Below are 10,997 nucleotides of genomic sequence, written 5' to 3'. Positions count from 1 at the left end.
CAAAATCCAGGAGTCTTGACATCTTATGCTGCTGAATCACACTGATCCTCAATCGTGACCAACTTAATTGAAATGAACTGATTTGTTATTCAAGTGGTAGAAGATTTTAAAGAAAACTCTCAGGACGTGTGAAAATTACTGCTGCACTCATCTCTTTCAGACTGAGGTCAGGTCACATTAATCCCTGGTGAGGACACAGGGATGCTTCCAGAAGAGGGCTTTGCCAGCTGTTATTTAAGTTCTTCATGGATGTTGTGTAGGCACTCTAATAAAGCTACTTCTGTCAGCACATGCTCTGTCTTCCCAAGCCCACCTCCACCACTCTGAAGATGTCTCTCTCTGATTTGCTTGTGGAGAAACCAGTAGGGTGCTCTCACAGTAGCTTCACTGCTTCATTGTTGGGTTTGTTGCATGGGACTGGGAGTTGATGGGTGGGATGACATTATCAAGGTGAGCGCCCCTGGCATTGTAAGGGTAATCATTATGGCATGATATAGCTGTGCATGTACAGCTAATGTGCTGCAGGAAAAAGCTGAGAAAGTTTGAGTTTTTGCTGGAGGTAGCAGAGGGCCTTCTTTATTCTCCAAAGGCTTCTGAAGTTCGCTTCTCTGCCAAGAGCTCAATGAGATGCATAATCCAATGACAGGGTTCTGTCCACCCAGAACTAACCTTGTCTTTTAATAGGAGTGAATTGCTCCATGGACACGAGGCAGGTTAAAATTAATGCAGTGGTGCCCATGTACAAACTTAACCACTTTCAGTGAATGTGTAACCAGAGTGGTGCAACTTTCTGCATGTCTTGGTTATGTATTTGTTCAGGCATGAGTTCTCAGAACAGGAACAGCGTGTTGTGTAGACTTTTTTATATTCTTGAAGACTGAATTTCATTCATGGAGGTGAACATCATGAAAAGAGAAATGCCCATTAATATATTTCAGTTCAGTTTATTCTGGTTGGTTTCTAAGACATTTGCTAAAAATGCTGTTAGTACTTAATAGTTTTACAGTGATGTTGCAGCTATGAGTACCCAGGAATTATGTCAAAGGCAAGGATTTTGGAGGGTAATATTTTTATTCACTGCAGAGTTAAGTCAAATGAGCATTATGCATATCCTTGGGCTACTGAAAACACGAAGCATAATTTCATGAATCTATGCTTGCCAGGTGAACCTTTTTTTCAGAATGTACTAGCTATTGTGAAATATAATATTTTGTATCTGCTTTCATTCATTTCTTACATTTCCTTCATTTTGCACAAGTTTAAAAGTAGCAATACTAAGAAAATAAATCCAAAACCTTACATGAAAATAAAAAAAAGTTTCCTAATCGCAAAATGGACTCTTTTAACTAACATTGAACAAATTTGGAACGTACTCTGAACTTCATCACTGGTGCTTGTGCATGGATGACATTTGAAATCTAGAGAGCTCAAAGTAAGGGAAAACACAAGAAAATATCAAATGTTTAGTAAACCAGGAAATGTACATTTCAAGCTGTATTTTCTCAGAAAGGGCACGTACGCTCCCATAAGGCTGCTGCAGTAGAAACATGAAGAGACTAACCATCGTGCTACTGTGCAGTTTTAATAGGCGAATGCACAATAAGCACCTTGTATAGATGCACCCTCCAAGTAGAAATGATGCTGCCTCTCCCAGGCAGCTGGTTTTAAAGTTTGGGTGGAACAGGAACCAAAGCAGAGCAAGTGCGCTGCCTTGGATCTGCCCGTGCCCTGTATATCAGTGAGGGCAGCAGCTCTGGGATGCGCAGCCGTGCGGGGACCAGCGATGGGTGCGGAGGGGCCGCGTGTGCAGAGCCCCTGGGCTGCCTGCCCCCAGGTCTCTCCCCATGACTTGGAGTGTCTGGCTCAGGAGCTGGTGCCGGGCTGCCCGGGGCGCTGGTCCCAGCACTGCAGAAAGTGCCCCCAGGGCTGGGCGTCGGGGGTTGCAGTGCAGGCGTCTCCCAGCACAGCCCCAGCAGCACCTGCCAGAGCACAACCCTGGACTGTGAACACCAGGGGATTTCATAAGCCCAGGCCCATGGAGGAAACTATAAGGCCCTATTACTACTGGTGGCAGAGTGACATGTTACTAATTACTTGGGACAAATTATAATGAAACCAGGCACCAGAGTGGGGGTCAAAGGTTCAAAACCAGCCTGCCAACACAGTTGTGTCTTGTTGTGTTTTCCTTGCGCTGTCCCTTGAAGGCTAAAGCCTCATGCTCAGCACTGCAGGGCTCAATTGCTTGTGGCACTCTTGCAGCACTGGGACTCCCTGTTCTCTGCCATGAGGAGCCAGAGGCATTTCTTGTTTCCTCTCCCTCCACAGGACTGGACTGAGTTGAGGCAGAGGCAGAGCAGGTCTAAGATCTGCATACATATACGGATGCAAATGTTAAGATCCACCCTGGATATGATTTCAGAGAGTTATAATAATAAATGACTCCTAGTTCAACACAGCAGGGTCCACAGTGTTGTTGCAGAACCCACAACACATCAAACACAGTTAAGGAAGCAGCCGCAGCAGCAGCCGAAGGAGGCTCAACTCCAGTCTCCTGAGCAGAGGCAAGGCAAAAGCAACCTCATCTCCTTCAGCGGCAGCCAGAGCCCCCTCCCCCACAGAGAGAGGCCAGCACTGGAAGCAGGAAGCAAGCTGGACCTCAGGGCACCCAGCTGGGCATGGGCTGGGAGAGCTGACAGCATTGGTGTTGGCATTTTGAGTGGCATGGACCTTTTGCCCTGGGCTTTGCCTTCTGGGGTTGCTGGAGCAGCCCGAGTGAGGCTTTGGGGGCAGGGTTGGTGCACAGCCCTGTGCCTGGTCCCCTGCATCTGTTCACACAAGGGAGCGCAGAGCAAGCCCAGTGAGCCCGGCAGGGGTGCAGCTGTGAGAAGAGCCCCAGTGCCATGTGCACAGCTCCACACAGCGCACACCGTGCCTGTTTCTCGTGTTGGCACCAGTGGAAAAAAATGGTTGTGGCAAAGTGGGCGACTGCACTGGGCATTTCCTCCCCTTGCCCTTGATTTGGGGAGTGTCCAGGCTGCCCTGAGGGACACCCATCCCCAGGTGCATGGGCAGTGGCCTCTGAAGAGCTGGGAATGTGATCGTGGTCTCCTGGGTCTGACCCCAAATAGAAGAAGTCTGTTCCCGTCCCCTCTGCCTTCACATGAACAAGGGACTGTGCCCCTGTCATGGGTGGAGCCAGGATCTGGCCAGGATTTATTCTCATTGGTACCACTAAGGGGAGCTTGGCAGCCATGAAGAGAAAGGGATCCCAGGGCCAGAGCCTCAGGACAGATTTGGGTGCCTGAACCAAATGCAAAGAGGAGTCTGAGACCGAATGTAAAAGGAGACGGCGAGTTCAGAGCTTACCATCAAGTTGGACAAGTTTAGCAGATGCCTTGTTTCTTTATTTGCTTTCTAGGGTGAAGAGCTGTCAGGGGCAAGGTTCCTACAGCTGCTGGTGCATTGCATGAGATGGGAGCTGAGCAAGAGGCCAGGCTGCAGCCAATAAGAAAGACCAGGAAGAGGAGAGCGGTGGGTGCAGATGACTGGCAGGCCTGGACGGCATATCATTCAAACTGCTGTGCTGAACTGGTCAGGAGGGTGCAGCAATGGCCAGGCTTGCAGAGATGTGCCGTGCACTTGCTGGACCACAGAGGCCACCAGCGAGGCTGAGGCATGGCGAGGCAGGCTGTGGAGATGCTGCTGAAGAGGGAAACGTAGCAGTCTCATAACAATCCTTACCCAGGAGTTCTGACCATCCTAAAGAGGTGCTTTGTATTAGCTCCCGTGCCCATACCTTCTTCCCTCTCCAGGCCCAGGCTGACTTACCCCAGGGTCAAGCTCAGGTTTCCCATGCTAGGGCTCGGCTGTAGTCAGCTTGCTCAGGGGCTCCTGCCGGAGGCTGCTGGAGCAGCCTGAACTGGGGCAGGGGCAGGGGCAGGGGCTGGGGCTGGGGCTGGGGCTGGGTTTTGGCTAGGGACTGAGAACAGGCAAATGTGGAGCTGTCTGTCTGCTCGGGATGAGTAGGACTCCCTGTTAGTGCTGTATTGCAGTGCATCACCTCCTCCACGCTGCTAAGAAGCTGGATGGAGCCTGAGGGCCCCACCTGGAGTTGGATCCGGGACGTGTTTTGGCAGCAAGGAAATTTGCAGCAGGACCAGTGACAGGGTTTGGGGACTTCTAGGCCAGTCACTGGAGCCAGGCTGTGCGGGGTCTCCTGCAGGAGCAGCTGAGCGCGGGTTAGGGTCAGGTTTGGGACCAGGGTTAGGAGCAGGAAAGGGATAGAGGTGTCTTCCTGCTTGGAGTTGGTTGGTCTCCCGGAGATGTATTTAGGGCACGGTGGGAGAGGGCAGCCCACATGCACAAGCTGGACCCTAGAGCACCCCAGTGGGGCATGGACTGGGAGAGCTGCCAGCATTGGGGTTGGCATTTTGAGTGGCAGGGTCCTTTTGCTGCAGGGCTATTTTGGCAACTGGAGATGCATCGACTGGTGTCTCCCATGCCACCTGTGGGTTTCCCAGGACAGGTCCTGTCATGAGGTGTCTCAGGCTCTGCTTCCTGGGGTTGCTGAAGCAGCCTGAGCAAGGCTTTGGGGGCAGGGTTGGTGCATGGCCCTGTGCCTGGTCCCCTGTGTCTGTTCAAAGAAGGGAGCACAGAGCAAGCCCAGGGAGCCCAGCAGGGGTATAGCTGTGAGAAGGGCCCCGGTGCTGTGCACACTGCTCCATGCAGTGCCCGCCATGCCTGTTTCTCGTGTTGGCACCGGTGAAAAACAAAGTAGTTATGGTAAAGTGGGAAACTGGGCATTTCCTCCCCCTGCCCTCAATTTGGGGGAGCATCTGGTCTGTCCTGAGCGACACCCATCCCCAGGTACGTGGACAGAGGCCCCAGGGGACATGGCGGTGCCGCGGGGGGCTGCGGCGCTGGGTGCGGGCGGCGATGGAGCTGGTCCCCGGGCGTTGCCGCGGCAGCGTTCGTATCATCGCGGCGCCGCGGGATTCTGGGCAGTTGCCGGCGGAGGCTGGAGCGGTGCTGCCGGGCGCCCGGGGTCTGCACAGACGGGTAAGCCGGCTGCGGAGAGCGCTGCCCCTCTTGTGCCCCCGCCTGAGGCAACGCGGGTGTCGAGAGGAGGCCTCTTGCCCCAGGGGTATCAGAGTCGGACGTGAAAGAGCCGTGGGGCCGGCGCCCTCCTGCTCCTGGACGAGGTGTCCCAGGGGGACGTGGCCCGACGGGGTGGGATTTGCACCAGCCCCACCAGCGATGGGACCGGGAAGGGCAGTGGGACCCGATCCTGCAGGTTGTGTTCAGCCAAGAGTGGGCACCAGGTCTGTGCCTTTCCCTCAGGGGTGGTTTGTGCCTGTGTAAAGCCCGGAGGGAGGAAACGGAGCTGAGCGTGGCCGAGCTGCCCCACCGCAGACACCTGGAGATGGGGTTTCTCCTCCTTTTTAATGAAGGGGAAAATTGAAGAACAAACCCATATCAATTAATTTATTCCTTGAAATAACAGTCCAGGGGGAAGAGTAAGTATTTCCTCCATGTTCATGTGATTTTAATGTTCTGTCTTGTTTCCGTTAGTAATCATCAGGCGCCATTTGGAGAGCGACAGCAGAACCAGTTTAAGGGAAGATTTCGCTGTGCGATCTCTCAGCCCGGAGTGAGCAGGTCAGGATCGGTCCTTGGGCAACGCTGCCGGAGACGCCGGCAGGGGTCGAGCTGGGAGGGGAGCGAGGGGCTCTTGTGCTTTCAGGCCTGTGGCCCGTGTCCATGGAAAATGTGAAGCATCAAGATGGAGCCGACAGGACCCTGCCCTTGGCGTGAGGGGCTGAGTAACGCTCCCTGCAGTCATGTGTGTAGGGTGCAGGAGCTGGGCATGCTCTGGATGCCACCCCCTGCTGAGACCATGATGAGAAATGTTTCTCCTTTAACTCTGCATGTTTTATCTCCAATCCAGAACATTATTTCTCACACCGGTGTCGTACCTCTTCCCAAAGCTACCCGGGACAGGGCTGCCCTCCCCGCCAGGATGGCTGGAGCGCGGTGCACAGCAGTGTGGACTGGACCCCGGTTACAATCCACTTAAAGCCTCCTGTCTTGATGGCGCAGAGCAGGACACTTGGTCTTTCCTGGGCACCAACACGCATGGAGTAAAGCTGCAGGCACAAGCCAGTAGCGCCTGTGAGGTGGAACAAGGCCAGCTCAGGGTGGCAGGAGTTTCTGTTGGGTGGCAGGATAGGGCCAGGAAGAGAAGATCAGGGAAGAAAAGGGGTCCTGGCATGGGCAAACAGAGAGGGGAATAGGCGGGGGGGAGGAGAGGTGTAGTTTTGTTTTGGGGGAAGAGGCTGTGCACGAGGATGGCTTCCAACAGGATGTCATAGTCCCTTTCAGGGGTAGGCGTCCCCCCATCGACGGCAGTGACTGCAGCTTGAGGCGGCGAGGGACATCCATCGGAGGAGAGGCAGGAGACCTTAGTCCAGAGCCGAAAGGAGGAGTGCAGCGTCACCAGGGCCTGTGAGCACCCACCCAGCAGCGCTCCATTCCCCAGGGCAGGTGAGGGGCCTGCAGCGCCACGGGGGCTTCCCACCTCTGTGCAGGAAATGTAGAAACGGGCAGAAAATCCACCCCCTGCAATGTGGGCCCGCAGCCCCTGGTGCTCCCTCACACCACTTCCAGCGGGTTGGAGACATCCCCAGGTGCTGAAGCTCCCCACCCCTCCCAGCCCAGCCAGTGCTGCCCAGACTGAGCGTGCAGGGAGCCCGAAGCCGTGGCGGTGCTGGGCTCTTGCAGGTCCCAAGCAAAAGGCCCCTGTCCTCCTCTCCTTGGCATTCCCAAATGCATGGGTACTCATCCCATGGCCAGTCATGTGGGGTGAGAGGGGAGTAGAGGAGCAGGGAGCTGTGTGTCCAAACCAGCTGCAGGTCTTGCACTCTGAGCTAAGGGCTCTCCCCATCTGCCAACCCTAGTGCCAGGGAGGCTGTGGATATGGCTGTAACCCAGGGTTCACCTGCCCGTGTCTTGGATGAGCAAAGGAGGGGGTGGATACGTGTGAAGGGGATGCTTTGAACCCCAGTGATAATTGCCCCTGTTCGGTGCCAGGATGGACAGGCTGCGGCAGGTGCTCAGGAGGAGGTCAGCCAAGGTGCTCTCCATGGGAGAAGAGAGCAGCAGGGAGCCTGGGCAGGAGGATCGGGGCCCCACCTGCCATGATGAGGAGGGGCCCATCAGGGCAAGGAGGTGGCTGTGCCCCATCTGCTGCCAAAGTAAACTGGCAGCTCCCAGCGGCAGGGGAAAGGAGGGAAAGAAATCAGCCACCTCCAAGTCCAGATGGAGGTGGCCATGGGTGCGCCTGGGCAGGCGGGAGCCAGCGCCATCACAACTCCTGGCACCCGAAGAGCCATGCAGCTCCCCTCCTGGGTCATCGGGCAGCCTGGAGCCCGGCCCTGCAGCCCCGCAGCAGGAGGCAGCCCCGTGCCGAGCCGGGGACGACAGCCCAGCCGCCCTGGGGCAGGAGCTGAGCCAGGCCCACAGCAGCCCCTGCCTGAGCCGCAGCTCCTCCTGGGATGACTGGCACACATCCCAGGAGTCCGGGAGCACCAGCCCCAGCACCAGCTCCTCCTCCTCCTCGGACCCTGAAAACTCCCCAGAGGCCCAAAGCACCAGCACGAGCAGCAGCTCCTCCTCGGAGGACAGCGATAGCTCGGAGGAGTCCAACACCACCAGTTCGACCAGCAGCTCCTCCTCTGAGGACTCCAGTAGTTCCCTGGAGTCTGGGACCAGCCCGGCCCCCGGTGCCACCCGCACAGATGAGGGGAGCCGCTGGGGCCGGAGGTCTCAGCACCTTTCACTAAGCGAGGCCACTTGGACCCTCCATGGGGCCAGGCAGGGGGATCCTGGCCAAGGTGAGGGGGCTGAGCCACACACCTCCCTGGCACGTCCTGGGGCAGGCAGGGGACCCTAGTGCTGATGAGGGGAGCACGACACCATGTCTTCCCCCAACACCCACTTCCCTTCCACTCAGGGGCACACGAGTGACCTCTCCCCTTTCCTCCCCGTGCAGTGATTCCCAGCCCGGCCGGCAAGAAGATGGAGGAAGAGGAGGATGAAGAGGAGGAGGAGGAAGATGGAAGGTCCCCGGAAGAAGCTGCCCTCCTCCTTGTGAAGAAACACCTGCAGGACCCAGGGGAGGTATGAAACTGCCCCAGCGGAGCTGGCACCCAGCCAGTCCTCCATTCCCCCATGCGGCCCATGGCAGGAGGCCACCCCCTGGGACCCAGAGCCCGCAAGGGGACACACTCAGCCCAGGGGTGCTGCTCGAGGTGGGTGTTTGTGAAGCCCCAGCTGGGTCCCTCCCTCCAGGGACACTGCCCTGCTCTTTACAACACCTGCCCCGAGGAGATGCATCTCAGCTCCGTGGGGGCAGAGGAGGCCTGAGTCCCACAGGGGGTTTGGGGAAGAGCAGGAGGCTCCTGGCTAAGAGCCTGCTTTAGCCCTGGTCTCGTTCCTGGTAGATGCTGGACGGGAAGGACAGGCAGCGCTTCCTGCTGGCCATCATTAGCCTGACCATCGCTGCGGACCAGAGCAGAGAGGTGGCTGTGGAGCTGGAGGACCTGAAAGCGGCCGTGCTGGAGAGGATCGTGGTGAGTAGCACGGGATGGTGTGGGGAGAGGGAAGGAGAGGAAATGTTGTCCCATGAGACCAGGAAGGAGGGGAGAGGTGGAGTGGGATAAGAGGGAGAATGGCAGGCGCACCTTTTCCTGGGCATTACATGGGGGTAATAGATGAGGGAGATAGTGGTCGATTCCTGACCTGGATGTTGAGCGCTGGGCAATCCTGCATCTGGACGGCAGGTGAGGGTGGGATCAGGAGAGGTTTGAGTGCCATGCTTGCAAGGCCGTGGGAGGCAGAGGGCCAGCCCAGCTGGGTGGGTGGGAGGGGGCTGGTTGGGATCCTGCTGCCTGCGCCTGCAGCACTGGGTGGTCTCCCGTGGGGGATGTGGCTGATCCTTACCTCCCCGTCCCCTTTGGGGCTCACAGGACCTGATGGAGACCATCTCAGTGGAGGGCGACCGAAAACACATCCTGGCGTACAGCATAGACGCCATCCGCTGCCTCAGGTACAGGGACCTCTGACTGACTCTCCTTACTTTGCTGTAGGCCAGGGGGATCCCCACTGCTCAGGCCCAGCTTTCCAGGCTGTTTCCTGCCCACCCCAGTGCCACCGCCGCCCCGCATAGCTCAATCTGACGCAGGCTCCTCTCTCCTCACAGCGACCCGAAGCTCAGCCTGGAGCCAGCGCTGGAGTCGCGCCTCCTGCGGGCCGCCGTGGAGAAGAGCTTCCTGGCCATAGGGCGTGAAACCCATCGAAACCAGGTAGGTCCCCCTGCCACTGCCAGGTCCCACAAGCCACCCCCTGGCAGGAGAGGCCCCAGGCTCCGTGGCACTGACCCTCGGGTCTGCCTCCCCTTTCAGGTCATCCAGCGGCTGTACGAGGAGTACCTGGAGGGCCTGCTGTGCTGCGTCTTGTCCAGCGCCCCCAGCCTCGGCAAGCTCTACTCCATCTGGGAGGTGAGCATCATGCAGAGGGGCTGGGCTCGGGCCGGGACAGCTCCTGCCCTGTGCACTGCAGCAAGCCTCTCTCAAAGCATAAGGAAGATGGTCAAGCCCGATCTTGAAACCTGGGTCCTGAGGAGGAGGACCCCAAGGCTGCTGGGTTCAGCAGGGCATGTGCCCTCATCTTAACATCTTCCTCCCACGGCACTTTACATCGTGGATTGAGGCGCCGGATGCCCAGCACCGTGCACTGGGCATGAAGATCATGACCGGCGCCATTGCCTTGGCTGTGCAGCTCCTCCCACAATTTGAGGTCAGTGAGCCCCTTCCCCAGTGTCCTGGTCCCCTGCCTTTGCCAGGGCCCTCCTGGGAGAGTGGGGTCAAAGCTGGACAAGGAGCTTCACTCCAGGGCTTTGCTTCTGCCTCAGTGGTGCCCCTGACTCTTTACGGGTCTCTTTTCCATGGCCTGCTCTGGGCATGGTCAGCCCTGGACATGGGGCCTACTAGCCCTGGAGCATGAGGCACGGGGAGTGATCCTGGGGCCCCGAGCAAGTCCCTGGGCTGCAGGTTCCCATGGGAAGAGAGGGGTGTCATGCTCTGGCACTGTGGTCTCTGCCTCCCTGCCCTCCTGCTGGGTAATGCGGAGAGGTGGAGAGAGGGAACTGTGCCTGGGGATGTATTGGGGAAGGAAGGTGGGACATGCATGAACTGCCTGATCCTCTCCCCCTGCTTAGGGCTCCTCTGACATACTGGAGGTGGGGGACATGGCAGCCCGCCTGGGTCTGTCCATCAACGACCCGGAGGAGACCATCAGCTGCAAGGCCAGGGCGTGCATGTATTTGCTCACTCAAATCCTCCTTCATCAGAGGGGTAAGGAGACCCAGCTGGAGTACAAGGCTCCGATGCCAGCAGTTTCCCTCCAAAAGCCTGGTCCCAGGTGCGGGGCCAGACGCTTTGTCTCCATCTGTCCGTTCCCAACCTGGGAACAGCTTAGGGTGTCGGCGTTAATGATTTGGGCCTCTTCACCTCAGCGCCGAGCTGTGGTACTGCAGCCTGTGCTAATGCACCCATCCTGGGTGTCTCATGCGGGAACCAGGGAGCCCATCCCCAGGCCCCCAGCCCAGACTGGTCCCAGGACACGTGGTGTCCATTGACTCCTGCAGAACAATGACCTTCCTGCTGGGGCCCTGCCCTTCATGGTGCCATAAGGGCAGCCAGAGCCCCACTGGGTGGACATTGAGCACCAAAGCTAGGATGGCAGCTCAGAGCCATGTGTCTGCACTTGTCCTAGGCCAAGACATGCAAGGGGCAGAGGAGCTGCGGTGCAAGCGCCAGAACGATCAGAGCCAGGTCCAGAAGTACAGGGACCTGGCGAGAGTGGGAGAGGTGAGGATGGTGTGATGAAGGGGTTCAGAGAAAGGCTTGGTGCTTGTCTCCAGCTGGCAGGGGTCTTCC

At 57.5% G+C, this 10,997-nt stretch overlaps 1 protein-coding gene across 1 annotated transcript; it reads left to right on the top strand.

Moving 5' to 3' along the window:
- Nucleotides 1-5,576: 5,576 nt before the first annotated feature.
- Nucleotides 5,577-9,982, top strand: LOC132244067 (uncharacterized protein DDB_G0271670-like). The gene is made up of 8 exons (XM_059714995.1): nt 5,577-6,543; nt 7,090-7,892; nt 8,051-8,178; nt 8,502-8,630; nt 9,027-9,106; nt 9,260-9,362; nt 9,462-9,557; nt 9,971-9,982. The coding sequence occupies exons 2-8, from the start codon at nt 7,091-7,093 to the stop codon at nt 9,980-9,982; spliced, it is 1,350 nt and encodes a 449-aa protein (XP_059570978.1). The 5' UTR covers nt 5,577-6,543; nt 7,090.
- Nucleotides 9,983-10,997: the final 1,015 nt, after the last annotated feature.

The sequence above is a fragment of the Alligator mississippiensis genome, chromosome 11 (assembly GCF_030867095.1).
Source record: "Alligator mississippiensis isolate rAllMis1 chromosome 11, rAllMis1, whole genome shotgun sequence".
Classification (NCBI taxonomy): Eukaryota; Metazoa; Chordata; order Crocodylia; family Alligatoridae; genus Alligator; species Alligator mississippiensis.
Note: the sequence above shows the minus strand (reverse complement) of the source record. Positions and strands in the feature narration are given on the sequence as shown.

Bases quoted from the DNA above. Each gene is read 5' to 3' on its own strand.
- LOC132244067 (XM_059714995.1), top strand. From the start codon at position 7,091: ATGGACAGGCTGCGGCAGGTGCTCAGGAGGAGGTCAGCCAAGGTGCTC. The intron at 8,631-9,026 runs GTGAGTAGCACG...TGGGGCTCACAG, and splicing joins CCGTGCTGGAGAGGATCGTG to GACCTGATGGAGACCATCTC. The intron at 9,363-9,461 runs GTAGGTCCCCCT...CTCCCCTTTCAG, and splicing joins GTGAAACCCATCGAAACCAG to GTCATCCAGCGGCTGTACGA.